General features: G+C 38.6%; 1 protein-coding gene across 2 annotated transcripts; it reads right to left on the bottom strand.

Annotated features, from left to right (window-relative positions):
- Positions 1–1,732: 1,732 nt before the first annotated feature.
- Positions 1,733–26,853, bottom strand: LOC149813621 (phragmoplastin DRP1E-like). 2 transcript variants are annotated; one of them, XM_089992392.1, is made up of 15 exons: positions 26,562–26,853; positions 26,395–26,458; positions 26,140–26,247; positions 25,225–25,326; positions 23,486–23,536; positions 23,316–23,377; positions 5,723–5,813; positions 5,510–5,574; positions 4,773–4,967; positions 4,567–4,686; positions 4,408–4,478; positions 2,892–3,117; positions 2,720–2,770; positions 2,237–2,605; positions 1,733–2,123 (listed from the first exon to the last, which is right to left on the bottom strand). In XM_089992392.1, exons 1-15 carry the CDS (start codon positions 26,697–26,699, stop codon positions 1,995–1,997), a joined length of 1,842 nt encoding a protein of 613 aa, XP_089848518.1. In that variant the 5' UTR covers positions 26,700–26,853; the 3' UTR covers positions 1,733–1,994. The 2 variants fall into 2 exon arrangements, with proteins under 2 accessions (XP_089848518.1, XP_089848519.1); XM_089992393.1 differs by having other exon boundaries at positions 3,021–3,117; positions 26,562–26,851.

Raw genomic sequence — 26,853 nt, 5'->3', positions numbered from 1 at the left:
CTCATCAATCAAAACAATATCATCAACAAACAACATATACCACGACACATTTTCTTGAATCGATCTCGTAAGCTCATCCATCACTATAGCAAATCGGAAAGGGCTTAAAGCAGATCCTTGATGTAACCCAACCGTTATAGAAAAATTGGTTGTCACTCTTCCACAAGTGCGGACATTGGTTACTACTCCTTTATACATATATTTAATTATACTAATGTACTTGATAGAAACACCTTTCTTCATCATTGTCCACCAGAGAACGTCCCTAGATACTTTATCGTATGCCTTCTCCAAATCAATACAAACCATATGCAAATCTTTGTTCCTCTCTCTATTTCTCTCAATAAGTTGTCTAAGAAGATGTATATCTTTCATAGTTGATCTTCCAAGCATAAAACGAAATTGATTCTCCGATATCATGACAATTTTCCTCAACCTAAACTCAATCACCCTCTCCCACAGTTTCATAGTATGACTCATGAGTTTTATACCACGATAGTTTGTGCAATCTTGTATATCACCCTTATTCTTATATAGAGGCACCAAAGTACTTTTCCTCCACTCATTAGGCATCTTATTTGTCTGTCAAATCTTATTAAAAAAATTTGTCAACCATTCTAAACTTTTCTCTCCCAAGCATTTTCAAACCTCGATAGGTATACCATCTGGGCCAACTGCCCTTCTTGATTTCATTTTCTTCAAAGCCTCTGCAATTTCTTTCTTTTGAATCTTGCGCATGAAATCACGATTCATCTTCTCTTGATCCGCCACTGGAAACAGGTAAAAAAAATATAACGGTCATGCTAAACATGAGTTTGTTCTGAAGCGTACTGTATATAACTTGGTTTGAATCCGATTGGGATGCAATAGGTTGATGTCAAACATACAAAAAACTATTTTAAATTTTAAAATGAATAAATTATTGAATATTAAAAGTTGGGATAATTTTATACATAAGCACCTAATTTATGACAAATTTATGATTAACCGCCTCAGGTTTGAAATATTTAAGATAGGCCTCTAACCATTTAGGAAATTGCTCAGATGGCCGCTGAGTTGCTTTTTCTCTCTACAATTGCTTGTTTACATTCGAGTAAAGCTACAAAAGTGACATTCGGTAAGTTAAAAGAGAAAGAAAAGGTTTAAATTGAAAATTTGAAGACTTGGTTGGAGTTAGGTGCATGAAAAAGCAACTCAAGCTATCATCTGAAAATTTTCTTAAAAGGTTGGTCTTTTCAACAACAACAAAAAAACTTAAAAAAGGTTATGCACCTATCTTGAATATTTGAAACCCTAGGCGTTAAACATAAATTTGCCATAAGTAAAGGCCTATACGTAAATTACCCTAAAAAGTAGAACGTTGGATAAGGCAGTAATACACTGTTGGGACTTGTATTGAGACTCAAGATTGTGACAAAGTATGCTTTACCTCATCTTATTAGACCGACTGAGTGAACTGCTCACAATTTAATGGCAACGTACACCACAAACATCACTGACCAAATCGTGATATTTTCAAAGGCTGAGACTACCCAGTTTACGTTTTCAACTGTCATTATTTGCAGAGGTTTTCCTGAGAAAAACCACAATATTGTAAGACTTCCTCAATATTTTCCCAAAAACGAGATTTATGTCGTTCATTAAAAAATAGGAGATTGTACATTCAAACACTCGAACTAATCAATTGAAAAAAAAAAATAAGGTAGAAGTACTTGTTCTCACAATCTAAAACAACCAAAAGAAATTATACAATCTCCATAGTTGGCCAATACATACCACAGCTGAATCAATTTCTCTTTCCTGCAATGCACACTAGTACACTCAAAGGCTCGAAGTGATCAATTGAAAAAACCAATAAAGCAGAGGTAATTGTTCTCACAAAGAAATTGTACAATCTCCAGAGTTGGTCAATACCCATGGTCAGTTATGCACTGACCGACCTCAAAGCTTCACAACATTAAGACATCAGTATGGCACAAGAGCACTTGTAATCTTCATCTAGCCCATGATACAGCATCAATTTCGTCCCTGGCAGACTTGTACAACTCAAGCCTCTTGGCGCATTGTTGCCTACGTTCCATGAGTGCAGGGTCTTCATCCAACAATGCTGCAAGCTGTTTGCCCTGCAGAAAACAATTCAATTCCTTTTAAATACATGTTCGGAAACACAAGCATGAGGGTGCACTAGACCACCCCCAACGCATTTTGAAAACTAAAAAGATGGAAACAGAAGCACCTCCTTCTTTCCAACTTGTGTATAGAAGTGATCAAGTAATGATCGCTTGGCCTCCCGGACTTGACAATGGACAACAGCCTTTGGAATGGAGTTCTTCAATGTTTCGGACACCATGGCAACATAAGCAGACACATTGGAACCAATTCTCCGAAAATGTCCCTCCGTATATCGATCCATAGTGGGGCCAGAAGGATTCCCGCCCTTTTCAACTTCCAGTGGGAGTTTCCGGAAAAAATCAACTGTTAGATATGATGACTCCATTTCTACTAACCGTAACGTTGTCTTCCGACCATCTTCACGGAATCTTTCTAAGGCCTCGTAAGCAGCTGCTGCTATCTCAGCTTGCAAGGTCGGGAATCGCCTCAATTCCTGCCCATTAACAATATTTAACCCCAAAAGAAAAAGTTAAGATTCTGGTCCAATGAGGAAACTTACACACCAGATACTCTTAACGTGGTGGCGGAGGACATTATTGTGTTTTACCTGAGTTTCACTTATCGACTTCCTAACAAGTTCCTTCAAAACGAGATGCACCTGCCAATAACGCAGACCAATTAGTACAGTTTAAAATAACCTCAAGATCATCTTTTCCTAATAATTATTACTAGATCAATTACATCGATATAAAATAAAAGCAACATAGAAAAGTAGTTACTGCATCGACTGATGCTTCAGATGGTCCTTTGAAATAGTTAAGAGCTCCATCTATAAGCCGCCTATATCCCTGCTCAGGAGCAATCAAATGAGGTTGATAACCATCAGCCTCAGATACCACTTTCCTCACATTTTGCAAAGACAGATGTCGATCAAATGGCAGTTTTCTCAAAGCTGCAGGAAGTTGGTTGTCAAAAACTCCATATATCCGATCACCGCCAGGTCGTCTGAGGTTGGACATAAAATTTATAAATGAATAAAACAAATAGACATAAAAACCATATCTGCCACAATGTCATCAGGACAAAGTCATTTCACATTGGTATGGAACTACGGAAATATATTACAAGCACAGGTACTGGAATAATATATATGCATGCATGGACAGAACTATATCACATAGATACTAATGATGGTACAAAGAACAGCATTGGCATGGATGGCATGACATGCTTCTGATGAGCTCTATGTGTGCATGTGCTGTGTGGCCCACACAAAGTTCAAACATATACATGACTAACAAAAACTAGCTCAATTTCAATATCAGATTCTTTCAGCACATGGATTTGAAAACACAAGGTACAATCTGTTCAATCTTAAACCAACTCAACAGGATCTTCTCTGTGGTGAATATGTGAGCAAAAGCTATGAGAGTGCTCTTTAAGGAAACTAATATGCAACTTCCATGCAACAAAGAACAAAATATCATAGAGAATGACAAGATCGGTCAGGTCCAGCTTCTCTGAGAAAAAGAAAAAAGAGAAGAGAATAAAAATCAATCAGGCCCAGTCTTCTATATTAGGGTCACAATTTTCATAGAGCCTAGGAAGACTGCAAGATTCACCTGGTTAAGAAAAAGTATAAAGCCAATCCACCAATAGTTTTAAATATCATTTCGCCTAACTTCCACAGAAACCAGACTAACTGCTTGTACAACATTTTCTTAATCAAGCAAGTCTAAGCATATATGCAAATATGTAAAATCTCTTATGATGCCTCTTTAGTGAGTTCCAAAGGTCTAATGTCTCATCCAACATGGGCATGAACCTTCCAAGTGCCATAGGACTTTGGCAAGGACCCCTGTCAAAGTAGTTCTAGAGTCAACTAGGCAATATTGTGCCAAATCAGCTATACAGAAAGAAACCTTGACCTGAATTAGTTTGATGACTTTCTCGAGTACACAAAGTGGAAAAAATTCATATTATATTTCTTAAAGGGAACATCAGTATTGAAGTTTAAGCTTAAGATATGGTTCATCAAGAATGGCATCCAAAATTGCTAACAATTATCAAGTCAGCAACAGTGGAATTGATACTGTTATTGGATACACAAATGAATAAGCACACAGAACACAAGGCATAGATAAGTATCAGTTGGTACTTAATGCTTCCCTTAAGTATTCTTCTTACACCTGAACATGAAGAACTATAAAATGCTATTGAGCTTATTTTGGCTGCATAATCATCATTAATCAATGACAATTGACAAAGAAGAAAGAGAAAGGTTGATGACAATACCCTCCCTCAAGATGCTCCTTAAAAATACGGTCAAATGCACGACAAAGTTCTAAAATTTTGTACAACTGGGCCTGAAAAAACACAAACAATGTTTACATTTAATAAATGCTGTCATGCTCCAATTTGTTAAAATGGAGTGAAAATTAACCAAAAATTTACCCCAGCATCAACAGCGATAGGTCTACCAAGATGGTCCATTTCTGATTCTAACTCATCAATGTTTTTGTTTATCAAGGATGAGATACTTGGTATCCGTGCCTTGATTACAGACTCCAAGTGCTGCAGAAAGATTAACATGATCACAGAACTGCCACAGGAACCAAAATTATTGTTCTACTTGCACAAGAAGTTGCAACATGCATTACCCTTGAGAGAAGCTTTGCCAGGTATTCAGAACCCATTTTACTTGCTAGGTGCCCATAGTCAGGACTTGTTGTAAAATATTCCTTCTCCTTACGTCGTGAAGCAATCATGTCAACATTCCTATTAATATCTGCCTGTGAACGGTTCACTATTCCAACCCAAGGTTGCTGTAACCTGTAAGATCTTCCTTCAAGAACCTGACAAGTAATAATTTAAGAAGCACCAGTTAGGGCTGGTAAACTAGCCAAAGAAGCGGAGCTTGAGGTGTTCAAGCTCAACTAATTTGCTGAGCTCAAGCTCATGGCGAACCATAGTTAAACAAGTCGAGATCGAATTGGATTGTTATATACATATATACATTGTTCTAAAGGTGAAAGTAACAGGATTTAACTCAACCTATTGAGATGAGCTCAAGCTGGATTATTTAGAGAAAAAAAATGTTTTTTCATAGCTGGAAGCAATAGGATTTGAATTCTAAACTTATTGTTTGCAAGCCCAAAACTTCAACTATTTATTATGTTACTAGATTACATGATAAAATATATCTATATATTTATTACTTATTAGCAAGCTTATAGGAGCCAAGCTGAGCTAAATAAAATGACTGCTGTTCATGTTCAGCTCGCCAAGCTTATTTTATGTGTTCGAACAAGCAAAGGGTATTTCCAAGAATCCACAAGCAGAAACTACAAGCTAAGGGTATTTCTAAGAATCCACAAGCAGAAATGAACAGTCATACATCTAACGCATTTGTTCCCTTGTCCATCAGATCAAGCTTTGTCAACACTCCGAATGTCCTTTCACCTGCATCACCAATTTAAACAAATTATATCTCATTGATCAGTAAAACTAGAATAGTGGACACAAAATGAGAACAGGTATAAATAAAATGTCCTTAGGTTCAAAGAAATGGACTTGTACATAAAATCTTTCAACCAACTCCTCCAGTTACCTGTAGGATCAACCTCTCTTGCAAGCTTAATAGCATCAGACGTTGCTATGTCCTGATTTGCAGGTGATATTGCCAGTATGATGGAATTTGGCTACATAAACAAATATCATCAATAAATCATACATAACAAAATGAATGCCAAAAAAACAATGACTGATCGCAACAAACACACTACACACAATCTGCATTTAGCAAAAGGATGACAAGTCACATCTAATGTAGCTTATATTAGTGGTTACACGAATGCATGGACAATTCTGCATCCATGCGTGCATTTGCATTCATTTGATATTGTGTAGAAATTAGTGACTCGTGTTTGTGTTGCATACACTGTGCAATGGAAACCCCAATAGACTACTACAGCATAACTGGTAACAAAATGCAGACCAGTATGCTTTTTCACGACAGGCAATAACATCTGCACACTTAACATGCAAATCTCTAATGAGGGTGTTACAACATAGCTTTGTTAAAGGAACCTGCCGCGATGTGGCTTGAAAAACCTTTAGAAAACTACAAAGAGATGTGTTACTCACGGTGAACAGGAGAAAGAAGGCCTGCTCAATAATCGCTATCTAAACCTCATAGCTAAACTGGCACTCAAGTTTCTCTCTTCTATTGTGACCATTGATTATAACCATTTATGAAAGGACAAGAAAACATTTGATATCTTATTCAACTATAAAAATAAAATTCAACTAAAACTTCGTAGTAAATAGGGCAGCAGAATCTGTCTTGAGTTGCATTAACTTTTCTGCAGCTGCCATTTTTCTATACAAGCTCCAAAATTAGCTTGAAAATAAAGTCCTAAATAAAAATCCAAAACTTCTTAGTGTATGGCTGGGTCCTGCAAAAGGAACAAATGGTGAATAGAAACATAATATTTACTTTGGCACATGGCTCAGGCCTCTAGCAAGCATGATGATTGATGTGTTCGTGAGCCAAGGTTTCGGACACGGAAAGGAGCAAGAGTCAAGACTCAATTGGGCTAAAATGGGTCAACTCGGGTAGACAGGAAGGTGGCTGGGTTCATAGAGGGTCTGGGAGAAAAATAGGTTCAGTAGAAAATTCCCGAATTTTGTAGGATGGTTCTAGACACCTTAAGGTAGGTTCGGTCCAATTTTCAGGGCCAGAGGACACGGGAACAGAGAGTTACGGATTTTTAAAGTTGCTAAAAAATTCAGGATATAACAGGGACAGCAGGCTACGGGTTCAGGCAATCCAGGTTGTAAAATTCAGTTCTAGACACTGGGGGACTCAGTTGGATTTAAAATTTGGAGGGTTGACCAAGGAAACAGAGTAGTACCTTGGGTCTAATAAACAAGATCAAACTCCCTACGGTTTGGACTGGGCCATTTTGTTAAAGGCTGATAGGCTTTTAGGGTCAACAGGGTTTAGGTAAGCTGGATTGGATTATCACGGGTTCAACTAGGTTTGAGAGATTAGGAAAAGGGACTCAGACCTACACAGACCTCAAGGATACATGTGGGTCATCCAAAGAAGGTTGAACTCGCTGGAATGAGGTCAACACACCCGGAGCAGGCTTGGGAAAGTTGGAGCACACTGGCACAGTGAGCTTGGGGCACACCGACTTGGCTGGACCTTGGGCAGCACCCGAAGACCAATCGAGCTAAGCTTCAACGACCTATAGAAGGTCAAGTAACCAAAGAGAGAGAGAGGAAGAGAAGGGAGAGCCCTTGAGAGAGAGACGTGAGATAGAGTGAGAGAGATAGAAAGAGAATTTTGATTTCATTTTTCTGATGCTTCAACAAGGGAAATACATTGCCTTGTATGGGAATAGGAGGCCCTCATAAATTCTCTATACAAATTACATGAAATATTAAAAATCTCATAATTCTGGTTAAGTCCCTTGGACTCCAAGTTTGACTAGGCTATTCAGGAATTCAGAGCTCCATTAATAGCCAAGCCCTAATCACCGTATTCTCTATTCTTAGCACCTTCATAACCTCACCTTCACGCCCCTCTAGCCTGACCAAAATTAGGGGAGGACGTCCCTTAAGTGGGCCCCACTAAGCCCAATTGCCTAGCATATTGGGTATATGGATCCGGATCTACCTGATTTGTATCATCCCCTCTCCATTGAGTCTTGCCTAGCCCACTAGGCAATAAAAATCCAGGGTACCGCTTTCGAAGGTTACAGTCAAACTCTCAGGTTGGTGCTTCCTCATCATCACATCCCACCAGGCGCTTCTTGACCCTTTCCTCATTGATTCGCAACTTCTTTGTTTTGAGAACCCGAATTGGCCTCTTGGGTTCCACCTTGTTCGGAGTAATCTCCACTCCTCGATGGCCCTCTTCAGCTTTTATACCATCTTTTCGCACACCTTTTTATTATTTTTGCAGACTATCTTCCAGCATTTAGCACCACGCACCACCCGTGCCTTTCCAGCACACCAGTTGTCTACGTATGTGAGCTTCCAGCGTAAGGAGCCCACTTTGCTGATGGTGGATCTGCTGTCGGTTTTCACCGAGATAAAAAACAGTGAATGGGTCTACTCCAAACACGATGACTTGCACTCTCAAAGTCCTTCCAGCTGGGCTTATGTTTGTTGTCACCTACCCTTGCAAGGAATCAGTGCAGTGTATCTGCATGGAAGCACATGCATCAGTGCTGCAGATGGTCACCATCTGCCTCCCTAATGCGACAACAACCCTCTTTTGTGACATCGTGTTGTTGAGTAGTGGTGGCACCGCTGTTATGTGCACTTGCTCATACAGAATTTTAGTAGCACCTGTCACCATAGCAAGGTTGTGGGTGACAGTTTACGGGACTTCTGATCCTGGTACTGGGTCAGAACGCGCTGCCTGTGAATCTAGGCAGGATGTGTTGCACCTGTAAAGGGGCATGCCTCTGCTTGCAGTCCTAATTTTGCACAAACAATCACTGCAATTAAACTTGTGAGATGCAGCAAAAATGAGTGCTGACCAGCTGCGAGAGAAGTTTCAACAAGGAATTTTGGTGCTGGCTCACTGCTGATCAATACGATCAATTTCGATGTTTGTGCACGGCAAAGGACAAGAACATCTCCAGCAGAGTTTCGCTGGTATAATGTGCATTTGTGATTGCACGCAGCAGGAAAATATGTTGTTGGTCGCATTTCATAATGAGAGAAGATTGACGAGTGACAAGCTTCTGCAGGTTCTCGATTTTCCTTGCACTAAACGACAGTCAAGTTTGCTACATTCCGTTGCTGTACAGAACAAGCAAGGAGAGGCTTATTTTGGGGGTCCTGTGCAACAGGGCGTGCCCAGTCATCTGTAGATTGGGGCCTTTGGTCCGCTGTTGTGCACAGGACTGTGTTCCCGTGACTGTAGCAGCGTGTTGCAGGCTGGTCGAGCTGCCAGCCTAGCTGGACGTGCTCTCAGCCCGTGGTGCACTGTTGTAGCATTGGTGATGGTGATGCAAAGGGAGGAATCACCATCGGTGGCTGAGCTGCTGGCGGGATATTCGACTCCCGTGAGCCGTCGCATAGGGTTTGGAGTCTCCAAAGGCCACTGCCGCAGGTGGCCGGCAGTGGTGCCATGCACGCAGGAGTCGCGCACACACCGTGCAACTGCACCTCCACCCCTACAACAGTAGGGGCAGTTGCTGCAGCTGCTACTGGCATTGCAATTCTTGCATCAGCGCCTACTTTGGCAGCACTCACTCTCATAGATGATGCATCAACAGCGGCCGATTTGAGGAAATCAACTGTGACCTATGTCACATAGGTGCGGGTGGGGGTGTGGATACGGGTGCAGATGCGACACTTTAAAAAAACTTGGGTGCGGAGAGGGTATATATATATATATATAAATTTTAACAGGTTTAAGTTAATACTGTGTGTGTGTGCAGATGTATTTATATATATAATATAGATAAAACTGGACTTGGTTTAGGGTTAACTGAAACTACTTTTGGACAGAAATGGATCTCAGTGTAATTGACTTCACCTGACACAAAGGAAGTTGTGTCCAAGTGTCGCTCTTGCAAGGGTGCGGGTGCGACGCGGGTGCGGTGCCCTGTTAGAAGAGTTTGTGTTACATAGACTGCAATCTTTTTGTTGCAACATTCAATACAACTACCATATGGTTGTTCCTTTATGTAGTTCTGAACTTTTCAAAAAGGCCGTGTGCTCATCTATGGTTCTTCACACCCTTCTCATGTGAGGGCTTGGGTGGGGAGTTCTCAATTAGTCTCTCTGAGCATGCTTGGTGCAGGTTTTGGAGAGTAACCTCCAAGCTATCAAACCTTCGGTTAAAGGTAGAGTAGTTGTTGTCAATGGACTTGTGCAAGTCAGTCATGCCATTCCAACCCACCTCTATGATATAGGTTTCAGACAAGACTAAAGATGGATTTGTTAAATGTATATATATGTTTACTCATTTCTGTACATTTTCTGTATAGTTATAGCTCATTGAGCATTTTGGTCTTTTCACATGTATGACATAAAAAAGTATCTTTGTTTTTTATTTTTTTATTTATGGTATTGTAATAAATCTCAGCCTTGATGGGCATTTTAGGTATTTCGTAGGGAGTCGTTGGACCCTATCCAACGGATAGATTTCTAGCTGTAGGGTAGGTCCCAACGGCACTCTATGAGCCTTTAGCTGTATATAAAGGGGTCTGCCCTCTCTCATGTGTATGTAATTCTCAAAGGGATTATTCCCCAATAATATTCATTATTTTTATGAGTGTTTCTCAGCCCTTAGTGGCTCATTCTTGTGTTTTCGTGTATTGACCCATAAGAGGTCGTATTCTCGAAGTGTTATTTTGCCCATAAGTGGCACATCAAGGCATATTCTTCAGTTCGTGATATGGTATCAGAGCTAGTGGACTCCTTTGTGTTATTCAACTCTTTCTCAAGCGTATATTGATGTTGCGTGAAGATTGGGTCGTGCCTCAGGAAACGTGCCTACCAACCTTCTTGAAGATTGGTCTTCTTATGAATGCATAGAGACATTGGTGCTTCAAAAAGAGTTGAAAGTCTGCTCAAGTATTTATTTCTCTTTCTCTTTCTTTTCTCTTGCTTTGTGTTCTTCGGTTCTATGGCCGAAAAAGAAGTGGTGACGGTAGTTCCAATAAAATTTGATGGAAAGAATTACAATTTATGGGCTATCACCATCAAAAGAATCCTTATTGGTAAAAGATTGTGGGAGTATGTTGATGGTTCCACAATAGAACCACAATTCACCCTCACAAAATCCATTAAAGAAAATGATGAAACATGAGAGTGGAGGTTCTTAAAGGAGAAGAAAAGAAAAAAGCTCTTATAGGTTATAAGAAAGCTTTGAAGGAATGAAAAATTATCCATGCCAAGGTACTTTCCTTATTTATGGGATGTATGAACGAAGATACATGTGAAACAATTTTGGAGTTTGAAAGAGCCAATGAAGCATGACTCTTCATTAAACAAACATATACTCAATGCAACATTGCATTTCGATGGGAGCTTCAAGACAAGATTCACAACTGTAAACAAGGAGAAAAGAGTATTAGAGAGTACTTTGGCTCTCTAAAGAAGTTATGGGATCAAATGACTAAGTTAGAGCTCGTTTGGGAAACTCCCAATGATGCTCAAGCTAGAAAGAAACAAATAAACAATGAGCAATTCTTTCAATTTATGAGAGGGTTGCGACCCGAGTTTGAACAAATGAGAAGCAACATCATACATAGAAGACAAGATGAGCTTCCTCTTATTCAAGAGGTTTTAGCTTAAGTTTGAATGAAAGGAACTAGATTAAGGTCTCAAAATGAAGCAAAAGAAGTTAAGGACAATGTATTGGCCGTTTCAAGACCTGGTGCCAACACTCATACATACAAACCCCCACACTTTTATAACAATAATTATGGAAAGAATCGTGTGTACGAAGGAAAAGGAGATATGAAAAGAAAAAAAGAGGCATTTTTGTCATAATTATGGGGAATCAGAACATAATTAAATCTTTTTGTCTGGAATTCAAAACCAAAGATGAAAAGCATGTTAATGACAATTGTGCTAAGTCTGATATTTTAGATGACAAGAAAGTAGAAACCCCTGAAGTGACCAATGGTAAGTTAAGGCTTGAAGATCATACACCTTATAATCAACTGATCGGGTCACTCACTTACTTGTCCATCACTAGACCGGACATAGCACATGCAATTCACGCTGTCAGTCAATTTCAGCATACTCCAACTGTGCACATGAGTGTTTTGTCAAGAATTGTCAGATATATCAAAAACACCATAACAAAGAGAGATTTTGTATCTTCATCTTTTTCCCTAGATTTGTTTGCTTATATTAGTGTTGATTGGAGAGAAAATCTCAACCACATGTTTCTGTGTCTTTTTAGGAGATTATCTAATATCATGGAGGTGCAAGAAGCAGCAAAAAGTATCATTATCTTCAACCGAAGCATAATATCGTGCAATGACTACAACAACAATAGAGTTTGTGTGGCTAAAAAGTCTTTTCAGAGATATGAGTGGCATCTCAAAACCTTCGAAAGTGTGTTGTGACAATAAGAATGCAATCTACATTGCAAATAACCACACCTTCCATGAGTGAACAAAACACATAAACATAGATTGTCATTATGTGCGTGATGAATACCTGAGAGGAACTATTATGTTGCCATATGTCACATTCGAGTATCAACTCATACATTTCTTCACCAAAGCTCTCCCTGCACCTCAAATTTTTTTTCTTAGCAAACTTTCGATCATTTTGCCGTATGTTTGAGGGGGGTGTTATATATATATATATATATATATATATATATATATATATATATATATATATATATATATATATATATATATATAGCTTTGTAATAGATATTTCCCATTAGGGGCATTTTTGTTAATTCACATATGTAATAATTAACTGTTTTAGAAAAAAGTTAATTCGCTTTTTTTATTATTTTTTGTATTTTTATTTTTGTGATTTATAATAGCCTTGGAGGCTCTATGGTCTTTTTGACCATAGAGACGTTGGGGGCTCCTAACGTCTCTATGTGGGAGCCCCCAATGGCTCTCAGAGTCTCACTCGCCTTTTTTGTTGAATATAAATAAGGGCTGTTTCCCCCTTATTCTTTTATGCCTTTGAGCTTAAGCATCTCCTCAATAAAGATATATTTTTTTTATCTTCTTTGTTCCCTTTGTTAGCTATTGTGTTGTCCTACTTGGACTTGTGCACATTGTTATTGAGATCTGGTAAGCCCTTAGTGGCATTGGTTAGTACTTGTGCACATTGTGATCTTATAAGCCCTTAGTGGCATTATCTTTGTATCTTCAACTATTTCATTACAAAGTAGAAACAGGCCAGGTATAGTGGTCACTGGCAGAAACTGGTTTAGAAACTGTAGGTTCAGTCTGGACATAATCTAGCAAACAAGTTTTGGTACAGAATTTTTATCTCAAGCTATAGGGCAACAATAATTCTCAGGTTTGGTCAGTAGGTGGTTGACACGAAGAAGAAACTATGGACAAAATTTCGGATGTAAATACCAAGGGAATTGGAAAATATGGATTTTTGAACAGGGCTCAGTTTTCTAGCTGACGACCACAACACAATCAAGACAGGAGTTGTAGATAAAGTCTCGGAACAGAATTTTTATCCAAGGAATTAGGGGCCCATAATTCCTAAAAATTTGACCAGGTCTAGATAACACCTTGATGTAGGTACAGTCAAAGTTTCAAGGGCAAATTCCCAAAGTTGTAGGTCGGATGAATTTTTGAAGAAGTCGGGTTCTGGTGGTCTGAACAGGTTCAGGTTAAGGCAGGGTTGGCGAACACGTTTCACTATAGAAATTTTAATTCTCAGCAGATGAGTCTAAAAATTCTGAAAATTGGTCCTAGTGCAGGTAACAGATGAGTGAAGGAGTAAACAAAATTTCAGAGTCAAACACTAGATGGTTATGGAACTACGATTTTTCAAAGTAGAACCCACGTTCAGGCTTGGTCAGTGACAATATTCAAACAACACTTCCACACTCAGCTGAGTATACCTGATCACCTCACTTCAATCCTGAACTTGCAGCGTTTGGTGTGAACCAGCTCTGATATTTACTAAACGAGCGGATTTGTAGGAATGTTCGCTCTGATACCAGTTGATGTGTGCATGAGACTAGGGTTCAGACACGGAAAGGGGTAAGACTCAATTGGGCTAAAATGAGTCAACTCGGGAACACTGAGTAGCTGGGTTCATATAGGGTATGAGAAAAAAACCGGTTCACCTAATTGGTGCAGCAGAAGAATCTCAAATTTTGTGGGATGATTCCAAACACAAGTTATAGATTTTTTTAAATTGTTGAAAAATTCAGGACAGGACTAGGAAAGCAGGATACTTGTTCAGAAAGTCCGATTTATAAAATTCGTTTATGGGCACTGGAAACTCCGCCTGTGTATAACTGTTTATAAAGGAGGAGGGTTGCGGTAGGCCTGTGACAGCCAGCATAAAAACTTAGTTATACCCTATGAATATGAACCAATATGAGAATTTCGTTGGGGCGTTCCCTACTGAGCGACGCGCTGTATTCTATAGGCCCGGAGGCAGTGATAAATGGGCAAGGGTTGCTAGGTCGTCGCCCGAAAGCGACGCGTCACAGCGGCGCCCGGGTGTGGTGTTAAATAGGCAAGGGTTCCCTCACTTTGTTGGACGGGTGGGGGTAAAGAAGTTAGTCCAAGACCATAAAATTAGGTTAGCCACTTGGAACATAGGGTCTTTAACTGGTAAGTTGGTAGAGTTAGTAGATGTTATGTGTAGGAGAAAGATTGACATTTTATGTCTACAAGAGACCAAATGGGTAGGTGAGAAAGCAAAAGTAATGGAACCTTGGGGATATAAGATTTGGTATACAGGAATAAATAGGAATAGGAATGGAGTAGGGATTGTTATGAGTCGTGAGTTTATAGATAATGTAGTTGAGGTCCGTAGGAAGGGTGATAGGATTTTACTTATTAAATTAGTATTAGGTACGGATATTATTAATATTATTAGTGTTTATGCACCTCAAGTAGGTTTAGATGATTCCATTAAGCGTTAATTTTGGGAAGATTTAGATGGAGTAGTACAAGAGATATCTTATGGAGAAAGGTTTTTCATCGGCGGTGACCTTAATGGGCATGTAGGCATTAGTAGGGATGGATTTGAGCGTATCCATGGAGGTTATGGTATAGGAGAAAGAAACGAAAGTGGAGAAAGGATTTTAGATTTTGGTTTGTCCTATGATATGATCTTAGCAAACACTTGGTTTAGGAAGAGGGAGTCTCACTTAGTAACATTTAAAAGTGGGGTTAATACGAGCCAGTTAGATTTTTTCCTACTTAGAAAGAGAGATAGGGGTTGTTGCATCGATTGTAAGGTTATACCTGGAGAAAGTGTAGCTACACAACATAGAGTCTTAATTTTAGATCTGAGAATTAGACAATGCCGCAAAAGGAATAGACATATGATAGATCCTAGAATTAAGTGGTGGGCACTGAAAGAAGCTAAACAAGGAATGTTTGTAGAGCAGGTAGTTAAGGAAGTTGATTGGTGTCTCGAGGAGAATTCAGAATCAATGTGGAAAAAGATAGCGGGTGGCATGAGAAAGGTGACTAAGAAGGTATTAGGTGAGTCTAAGGGCGAATAAAGGAAAAAAAATACAGAAAAGAAAGAAATTAAAAATGTATTTATATATATAATAATATAATATTATTATATATACATATATGTACAGTTTTAGATTTTAACACTCCCCCTCAAACTTACGGTACAATGAGCGAAAGTTTGTCTAGGAGAAAGTGAAATCGGGGAGCAGCGAGAGGCTTTGTAAAGAAGTCTGCTAACTGATATTCTGAAGTGACATATGGCAGATCAATTATCCCGTGTAGATATTCCTCTCTGACGTAGTGACAATCCATTTCGATGTGTTTGGTGCGTTCGTGGAATGTTCTGTTACTGGCAATGTAGATCGCACTTTTGTTGTCACAACACATTTGTGAAGCCTTTGTTGCTTCAACTCCCATGTCAGCAAGCAGTCGTCGGAGCCAAACTACTTCCATGGTCGTGGTTGCCATGGCTCTGTATTCAGCTTCGGTGGATGAGAGAGATACCTTCTGCTGCTTTTTACACCTCCACGAGATTAATGATTCCCCTAAAAAGACACAAAAGCCAGTGGTTGAGTGTCTGTTATTGGGATCACCTCCCCAATCAGCATCAGTATATGCAATTAAATCAAGAGAAGAGGAGGAAGATAAGAAAAGTCCTCGTGAAAGAGAGGACTTGATGTATCTGATAATACGCATGACTGCTCCCATATGAACAGAAGTAGGAGCATGTTGAAATTGACTTGCTGTATGAACAGCATGTGCTATATCTGGTCTGGTAATGGATAGATAGGAAAGTGCCCCGACAAGCTGTCTGTAAGGAGTAGGGTCTGCAAGAAGTTCTCCATCATCAATCTTCATTTTAACATTAACAACTTCTGGAGTGTCAACTTTCTTATCATCAGTAATACCAGACCTGAAAACAATATCAAAAGCAAATTTAGTCTGAGATAATAAATATCCTCTAGGAGAATAAGCAACTTCAATGCCTAAAAAATATCTCAACAAGCCCAAATCAGTCATTTCAAAATGAGATTTAAGAAGTGTTTTGATTGTTTTAACTCCCTGTTTATCGCTTCCGGTGATGATCATATCATCCACATAGAGAAGAAGCACAATGATCCCTGCATCAGAATTCTTAATAAACAAAGCAGTGTCAGTTAAACAGAATTGAAAACCAATATCAATCATAACACGACTAAACCTATCATACCAAGCTTTTGGTGCTTGTTTAAGTCCATAAAGAGCTTTTTCTAAGCGAAGGACTTTACCCTTAGGAATACTTAGACCAGGAGGGGGTTCCATATATACTTCTTCAACTAGCTTTCCATTTAAAAAAGCATTTTTGACATCCATTTGAAAAATAGACCATTTTTTGATAGAAGCTAAGGCAATTAAGGTTCGGACAGTAGTCATACGAGCCACCGGAGCAAAGGTTTCTTCATAATCAATCCCATATTCTTTGGCATAACCTTTGGCTACTAAACGGGCTTTATATCTTTCAAGAGTACCATCACTCTTGGTTTTAATTTTATAAACCCATCGACATCCTATAGTTTTCTTCCCTGGAGGAAGATCTTGAATATTCCATGTAGAAGCCTTTTCAAGTGCATCTAATTCAGCTTTCATGGCTTCTATCCATTTGATATCATTTTTTGCTTGAAAATATGTGGATGGTTCTTCATATGAGTGAATTAATGCAATAACTGCCCTATATGTGGGTGAGAAAGACTCGTATGATACAAACTTTTCTGGAGGCCTCGAGATTCGGGATGATTGTCTAGTTGGAATGTTAGAATATTTCTCAAGTGCACATGGAGTATTAGACTCTTGTCGCCTGGAATATTGAATACTAGTATCTCTATGAACTTCTTCATTTTCAACATTAAGATCAATAATTCTTTGATCATCATCAAAGTTACAATCAAGGTCATATTCATCAGATGTTGATGTTAGATCTAGCAAAAAGGACTACTCAGTGACGTCTTTTAATTTTCTAAAATCAAAGAAGCTCTCCTTTTCAAGAAAGGAAACATTTCTAGACACATATAGTTTATTATTTTTGAAGTCAAAACATCTATAACCTTTCTGGTTTTCAGCATATCCTAAAAAGGCACAGGGAATCGCACGAGGGGAAAGTTTATCATTTTTGTCAGTAAATATGAAACATTTGCACCCAAATATTCTTAGTCTGGAGAAATGTTCATTAGTTTTTCAATGGGAGTGATATTTTGTAACGAAGAAGATGGCATCCTATTAATGAGATAGGTGGCAGTTAAGGCAGCTTCTGCCCAAAAGTCTTTAGGGACTTGATTTGCTATTAATAAAGTTCTAGTGGTTTCTATAATATGACGATGTTTTCGTTCTGCCAGTCCATTTTGTTGAGGTGTATAAGGACAAGATCTTTGATGTGTGATGCCATGCAATTTAAGATAATTTTGAAAATCTGTGGATAAAAACTCTCCCCCTGAATCTGTGCGAAAAATAGTAATATCATTTTGAAATTTGTTTTTAACCATATTATGAAAAGTTTGAAAGTATGAAAATACTTCAGACTTATGTTTGAGAAAGTACATCCACGTATGTCGGGAGAAATCATCGACAAAAATAACATAGTAAACAAATCCTCCTTTAGAAATTACTGGTGCAGGACCCCAAACATCCGAGTGTATTAATTCAAGTGGTCTTGAAGAGAAAAAGGTTCTGTTCTGAAATGGTAATCTTTTCATTATGCCGAGAATACAATCTTTACAATCAAATGATTCAGAGTTACAAAATTTTCCTAGATTTGGAAAATGTTGGATTTTGGCTATATGTGGGTGACCAAGTCTCTTATGCCACAGTTCCAACTCTATTTTTTGAATATTATAACAAAAAGCTTTCTTCGGCATTTCCAAAAAATCCATGTAATAGAGTCCTCCTTCTCTATGGCCTTCCCCAATCAGCTTGTCTGACTGGCGATCCTGTACCCAACAACCATGAGAAGAAAAAGAAATATTACACCCATAATCAGAAATTTGAGATACAGATAAAAGATTTAAATTTAATTTGGGAACATGTCTAATTTCTGGAATAAAAAAATTTTTTGTTTTATAAATTTTTTCAAAATTTCCTATTCCTTCTATTTCAAGAGAAGTCCCATCAGCAGTAAAGACCTTTGACACACTTGTTTTATTTTTAACACATTTGGATAGACTTTGATTATTTGGGGTCATATGAAAAGATGCACCAGAGTCAAGAAGCCAAGAAATTTTACCTAAATCAGAAAAAGATGAGGCTGCTGCGCCGGTTGAAGCTTCAGATGAGGAAGAGGCACCTTTGATGAGAGGCTGAAGAATCTCCATTAGTTGGGCCAGGGAAACTGGTGCATCCTGATCTTTAGGCTCCGATCCAGTAATTGCAGCTCTTTTTTCTCTCAGCTCCTTAAGTTTGGGACATTGTGGCCTGTAGTGTCCCGGTTCATGACAGTGATGACAAATAACTTTCTTCTTATCATAGTCACCATTTTGTCGGTTAAAGTGAGGAGGCCTATATGATCGAACATGATTCCCTGGTCTAGACACGGCTAAAACGGAATCATCTTCAATTTTTAAAGAACCTTTCCGGAGACGATTTTCTTCCATTGTTAACTCTTCAATAGTTTCAACAATAGAAGGAATTTTTCCCCGGTGAAGTAGGGCCGATTTAGTGGTTTCAAATTCCGGCCTTAATCCAGTGATAAACTGGTAAAAATGTTCAGCATCGAGTTATTTCTGACGAAGCTCGATGTCTTCGGCACAATGCCACTTTGGTTCTAAAAGGGAAAGTTCTTCCCAAAGTTCGGACAACCCATTGTAATATTCACGAATAGTTTTGTCTCCTTGTGTCATCATTCGAACTTTTTCTTGGAGGTTGCACACGTGTGCAATATCTTTAAGGGAATACATATTCTTAAGGTATTCCCATGCCTTATCGGCATGATCAAATTTGGCAAGACTTGAGCATTTTTTAATGTCAACGCTATTGATAAGCCATGACATTATCTTCGCATGAGATATTCTCCATTCTTTCCATTTCTTCTCATATGAGGCAATAGCCTTGATTTTCTCTTCTTCCGATAGAGGGACCTCTTTATCTCCCTCCTTTTTAGTAAGAGATAGCTTAGGTTCCGAATCGGAACCATCCACAATCCCCCATAAGCCTTTTCCCCATATATGGTGCTTCATGATTGAAGCCCATGTTACATAGTTCGTATCGCTTAGTTTCATAGGCATGACGGTGACTTTATCATTGTCATCCATCGATTAGAAGGAGAGAAAGAATAGGGATAGAAGAGAAACAAGAAGGAAAATGAGAAAGAAAGAAAAAAAAACAATACAACAAGATGTGAAATCTTCTCCAATGAAGTGATAAAACACTTCTCTTCAAGTGGCGAACACTTTTGCAAACGGGCACGGAAACCGAGGCAGCTTTTCCTCAAGATTTAGTACTTCCGCGGCTCTGATACCATGAAATGAAATGGGGATCTTCGAAACACGTGCTTTGATTAACAAGAGCAAGTGTCAAGAATGACACTAAAGCATAACCCTTAAAAAGGGTATAACTGGAAACAAAATAAAAATAAAAATGTATTCTTTATTGATATGAAAAACCAATTGCTTAAGAAGCATTGGGGTAAAATACAAGAGGGGCTGCACCCCTTTATATACACAGCTGAAAGAGGACTCAATAGAGCTGTTGGGCACAGTCCAACAGCTCTATTTAGAGCTGTTGGAATGTGTCAGTCCAACAGCTCTATTGCTAGTCAAGTTTGGACAGGACTTGACTAGCAACAGTCATTCTAGTTCAAACTGAACTAGATGACATAAAGACAAAAAAATAAAAATAAAGGAAAAAAAATACAGAAAAGAAAGAAATTAAAAATGTATTTATATATATATAATAATATAATATTATTATATATACATATATGTACAGTTTTACATTTTAACAGTGCACCGCTAGGTAAGGATACATCGTGGTGGAACGAGGATGTCAAATTAGCTATTAAGGTTAAAAGAGAGTGTTATAGAAATCTAAGTAAGAGTCGTGATAATGAGAATTTGAAGAAGTATATGATAGCAAAAAAGGAAGCTAAAAAAGTAGTTCGGAACGCGAGGGATAAGGTATATAAGGAGGTTTATGATAAGTTGGATACCAAAGAGGGCGAGAAGGATATTTATAGGCTTGCAAAGATGAGAGATAGGAAATCGAGGGATCTGGGTATGGTTAGATGTATCAAAGATGAAACGCAAAGGGTTTTAGTCAAAGATGAGGAGATTAAAGAGAGATGGAAAGATTATTTTGATAAGCTATTTAATGAAAGGCATGCTCATGATCTTGGAGACTTGTCCATTCCTTTTCATGTGATGAATCGTGACTTCATGCGCAAGATTCAAAAGAAAGAAATTACAGAGGCTTTGAAGAAAATGAAATCAAGAAGGGCAGTTGGCCCAGATGGTATACCTATCGAGGCTTGGAAATACTTGGGAGAGAAAGGTTTAGAATGGTTGACAAATCTTTTTAACAAGATTTGGCGGACAAATAAGATGCCTAATGAGTGGAGGAAGGGTACTTTGGTGCCTCTATATAAGAATAAAGGTGATACACAAGATTGCACAAACTATCGTGATATAAAACTCATGAGTCATACTATGAAACTTTGGGAGAGGGTGATTGAGTCTAGGTTGAGGAAGGTTGTCATGATATCGGAAAATCAATTTGGTTTTATGCCTGGAAGATCAACTATGAAAGCTATACATCTTCGTAGACAACTTATTGAGAGAAATAGAGAGAGGAACAAAGATTTGCATATAGTTTTTATTGATTTGGAGAAGGCATACGATAAAGTACCTAGAGACGTTCTCTGGTGGACAATGATGAAGAAAGGTGTTTCTATCAAGTACATTAGTATAATTAAATATATGTATGAAGGAGTAGTAACCAATGTCCGCACTTGTGGAAGGGTGACAACCAATTTTTCTATAACGGTTGGGTTACATCAAGGATCTGCTTTAAGCCCTTTCCAATTTGCTATAGTGATGGATGAGCTTACGAGATCGATTCAAGAAAATGTGTCGTGGTATATGTTGTTTGTTAATGATATTGTTTTGATTGATGAGTTTAGAGTTGGGGTTAATGCTAAGTTAGAATTGTGGAGACAGACATTGGAAGCAAGAGGTTTTAAGTTGAGTAAGAGTAAGACAGAATACATGAAATGTCGGTTTAGTAAGCAACAAAGTAGTGATGGGAGTGTAGTGAAACTTGGTGAGCAAGAAATACCGGTGGATAATTGTTTCAAATATTTGGGATCTATCATTCAAAAGTATGGAGAAATTGATGGAGATGTAAATCATAAGATAAAGGTTGGGTGGACGAAATGGAAAAGTGCAATTAGAGTGTTGTGCAATCGTAGAATGCCATTGCGGTTGAAGGGAAAGTTTTATAGGACGACTATTAGGCCCGCTTTACTATATGCTACGGAATGTTGGGCTGCCAAGAGACATCATATTCAAAAAATGAGTGTAGCTGAGATGCGTATGCTAAGATGGATGTGTGGAAATACAATAAAAGATAAGATTCGAAACGAGGAGATACGTAAGAAGGTAGGCGTTGCACCCATTGAAAATAAGATGAGAGAGAATCGTTTACGGTGGTTTGGACATATTCAGCGAAGGCCTAATGATGCTCCAGTTAGAAGGATGGAGAAATGGGAAAATATATTAGTTAAAAGAGGTCGGGGTAGGCCTAGGAAGACATGGATGGAGGTGATAGGAAAGGATATGAATGCCTTGAACCTCACCGAGGACATGGCATTGGATAGAAATGATTGGAGGAGAAGGATTCATGTGGAAGACCCAAAATGATTTTCTTTTTTGGTTCATATCGCCAACCCCAATTGTTTTGGGATAAAGGCGTAGTTGTTGTTGTTGTTGTTTAAGGGCACTGGACTCTGAAATTCGGAAGGTTGACCAAGGACACACTCTAGTACCTTGGGTCTAATAATCAGGGCCAGACTCCATATGATTTGTGCTGGGGATTTTGTTAAAGGCTAACGAGTTTTTAGGGTTTGAAGGGTTTAGCTACGTTGGACTGGGTTCCCATGGGTTCAACTTGGTTTGGGAGATTACTAAAAGGGACTCAGACCTACACAGACCTCAGGATCATGTGCGGGTCATCCCAAGAAGGTTGAACTCGTTAGAATGAGGTCAACACACCCAAGGCAGGCTTGAGAAAGCTGGATCACATCGTAACGAGCTTGGGGTGCACCGACTTGAATAGACCTTGGGCAGCACCCAAAGACTAATCAAGCTAGGCTTCAACGACCTATGGAAGGTTAATTAACTAGAGAGAGAGAGAGAGGAAGAGAAAGGATAGCCCTTGAGAGAGAGAGAGACGTGAGAGAGAGGGAGAGAGATAGAGAGGGGGCGAGAATTAGAGAGAGAATTCCGATTTCATTTTTTGGATGCTTCAACAAGGAAAATACATGGCCTTATACAGGCATAGGAGGCCCTCATAAGTTCTCTACACAAATTACAGGAAATATTAAAAAGCTCATAATTCTGGTTAAGTTTGACTAGGCTATTTTTGGAATTCATACCTCCAAAAATAACCAAGCCCTAATCACCTTATTTTCTATTCTTAGCACCTTCATAACCTCACCTTCATGCTCCTCTAGCCTGCCCAAAATTAGGGGAGGATGCCCCTTGAGTGGTCCCCACCAAGCCCATCTGCCTAGCATATTGGGCATATGGATCTGGATCTACCCGATCTGTTTCAGTGATAAAGGCATAATTCAACTCAAACTTGTCAATGCTCATATAATGTTGATGTTTTTCTTAAATTGGTTCAATTATCAATTGATCACCTCGATTTTCATCTTAGAGTTTAACCAAATCCACTCAGATTAACAAGTTGCAAACAAAAACACGTTACTTAGAGCAAATAGACAATGTTGTACACACTGTCGCAAATAATGATAAACATGTGGCATGCAATTACCTTTTCAACATATGATCGCACCATATTTTCAATTTCTGAAACAATGTTTTCAGGCTGTCCCTCTGCAAGAAAAAAAAAACTCTATAACTAAAAGCACCAAAGATAGATTCCTTCACATTACACGCAAGGTAAATGAATATTAGTCAACTGCTCAGATAAAGAAACATTACCTACAGCAACCTTGGTAAGACCAGGCAGATCAATCAATGTTAAGTTGACAACTGTCAAATAAAGTAAGCCAAGGTAAAGGCATGTTAATGATTTGTGGAGGAAAAAGAAAAGTGTGTTAATAGTAAACGTGACCAAAGTAGTAATCATCCAACAAACAAGCTAAACAGAAAAGTCCAAGCAGCTATTTTTGTGTCAATTTTGGTTAGAGGGCTGTAAATTATAAAAACATGTCATAATGGTGATAACAGATCAATCCAATAAAACAGCTATTGTAACTCCTAATGGCCTTTATGCACAGTTGTTCGGTAGACCAAAGAATAATTTACCAACCAATTCAGGGAAAATTCAAAGTACAAAAACCCCCAAAAGAAAAAAGGTTATTAGAAACTGTGATCCATACATGCACAACTGCAGATATGTAAACTGAACAATCATGTAATGACTAATCATATATCCGGCCAAAAATAATCCAACAGACAATGGATGAATGATCCAAACGCTGTCACGATTTCTCATAAAGATAAGGCCCCAGATAACAACCAAGAAGTCATCAAAGGCTTTCATTTCGCAGCAAACTTCCTTCCACTCCTCAATTATAGTATTTGATTTCTATCCCTACATAATCACTTCAATGCTGAAACCATTTAAAGCAAAGAATCAGAATAATCAACCAAAATGGACTGAGGTTCAAGATCTCATTTTCCTGCATTATGTGGATCATCTCAATGATGCATCTCTAATATAGTTGTCATCCATATCAAACAAACAGACGAAACATTTTGCAGATATACACAACTGTATGCATGTTTGTCTGCAATATTTAATGTAAACTGGATTTACAAGCAAAAAATGTACCACTGGGTGTCAACTGCATGCAAGTAAAAGGGAGATACATGATGTATGCTTAATTTTAAGCTCATCAAATATTATACCGGAAATATCAAACCATACGAAGGAGTGGAAGCGCTTTCATTATTTTGTTTAAGAAATATAATGATTTTATATTTTTTATGTGTCTCATTACCTCAATGTTTACACGGAATTTTTTGAGATGTGCACTTTTATTTCATCAAAGCATACAGCAATGATAGCAAAGCCGCATCATAGCTTCTATTGCTGGAAACCACAGTTGATACTTTTATGCAAACATAACCAGTCCCATCCTTCCATAGTTTCAAATTCTAGTATAGATTGAGCTGTTCCATTAATGTTCATAAGATGCTTTATGCCATTCTTTTGTAGTCATTTTGAAAAGATAACATTTTGGCCGTTATCTCGTCTGGAAAACAGAACATGTACCCATAAGTAGGTGCAGATTATTTAACATCAATCCAATACTCCAGCCATAATCAAATGAATAATAACCACAAGACAGAGTGTGAATAAACGTCTGAAAATATATCCCAACAGCACAACATATTATTATATCGAAAATGTGTGTGAAATAATCCAAATTATCAATTAACAGCATAACATAGTCAGGTATATTTGCAATGGTATCATATCTCATAAGGCCAAATATTGGGATGACATCGATTTTGCCAATATTTTGAACATATAGAGATATTTTACCTTTAAATAGGATTTTGAGTTTAAGGGGATGCAGCTTATAAAATTCAATCTTCACATTGATCTATCTGATTAGCATGGACACAAAGTTCAAAACTAACAGGAAAAAAAATAAAACATCAACAAGTCAACTGTTTGCAATGACCAGCAGCATGATTACAATACATACCATTTGGAGAATAAATACTGAGATGGATGGGAACAGTAGAGATCATTTTAGATCTTCCAGTCATTCTATCGGTTTCATCCTGAATTTCCTTGCGCACAGCAGCTGCATGATCCATTCAGATGGTCATCAGATACAACCAAGCCATACTAAGCATGTACAACTATGTACGTAGGAATACAAAACTCTATAAGGGAAAATAATGGTAAGAAATGTGAAAGAATGATTATGCAGTTCACAAGATAATTGATTATTCAGCCTAAGTATCATCTCGCTACAATGGAAATGAATCCAAGGAAATACAGAAACTTAATTGATTGGCGCCCACCAATGTATGTATCCATCCAAAGAGAATATCAGACAAGAGTGCAGTGATATTTTAAGACCCCTCTTTATGACATTGTTGCCTCAGCGGGAAGAACAAAATACCTCTAGTCGCAATATCCTCAAGGATCGAAAACACATTAAGAATTTCACTTATAGAATGAGATTCTGATTTTGATCTAAAACAGGTATCTCCTTGAAAAAGATAACAAAGATCCTGTCCAAACTTCATCACAATAGAAGTTGCAAAAAGGGTATCATATAAATGTTAAAATTCACACTTGTTTGCGTGTGAGTTGCTCCAAAACATCCCAAACACTCTTAAGAACACATAGTTGCAGTCGTTTTTTGCTTAATCCAAACCTGTAGACGTGTTTACCGTTGCTCATTCAGAAAAGTCACTGATGCCAAAGGCCCAAAGTAACCGACCACTAGAACTCCCGCCATTCTTCAAATAAACCGATTCATGTAATTCTTAACAACAACAAGTACAGCAAATTCCCGCCATCAATTATTTGAAAACGTAAAACTAGCTGAAGAAAGAGCGAATTCAGTTTCCATTCTTAAAAAAAAACAAGAAAATCATATATATACCAAAGTCGGTGAATCTCTTCCTCGGCAAGTGAAGGAACTCCGCGTATTCGGGCTGCCCTTCCTCCGTCTTGTGCAGTTGCAACACGAGAGGCCTCCTCGTCACAATACCTACAACCATTCAAATTCCGCACAAAACACAGAAAAATCACTCAAAAAAATCATAAAAACCTCCACCCTCAACCGATCGCAACGCAACGAAGATGGAATTCCAGAGAAAAACAAAAAAGTGAAAAAGAGGACTGAAAAAAATCTCACCGGATCCTCTCGGAAGGAAATCTCGGCCGACGATGCTCTCCAGAACCGAAGATTTCCCAGAACTCTGAAACGGCAACGACCCGAAAAAAAACCACAAAACCATCAGAAAGGGAGGAATCCCCAGGAAGGAAACGAGGCAGAAACTGCCGGAAAAAACGAGTACCCACCTGACCACCGACGACGGCAACAGATGGGAGGGACTCCCAGAGGGTGGGCAGGGCGCCATCACCACCGTGGTCGCCGAGGACGGTGCAGGCCCTCTGTATCCTGTTGACGAGGCCGATCAGGCTCTCCATCGTCGTCATCTCCGCTCTCCCCCAACGAAACCCCTTCCACGAAACGATCGATCGATGGCCTCTTTGCTCTCCCGCTCTCTCGCTCGCCCCTTTAAGAGAGAGAGAGAGATTTGGGAAGTAAACGTGAGTCCAACGCTACCTTTGATTTGTCCGTGGAGCGTGC

This window comes from Nuphar pumila, chromosome 16 (genome assembly GCF_984573655.1).
Source record: "Nuphar pumila chromosome 16, dmNupPumi1.hap1.1, whole genome shotgun sequence".
Taxonomy (NCBI): Eukaryota; Viridiplantae; Streptophyta; class Magnoliopsida; order Nymphaeales; family Nymphaeaceae; genus Nuphar; species Nuphar pumila.
This window is presented reverse-complemented; position numbering and strand designations above follow the sequence as displayed.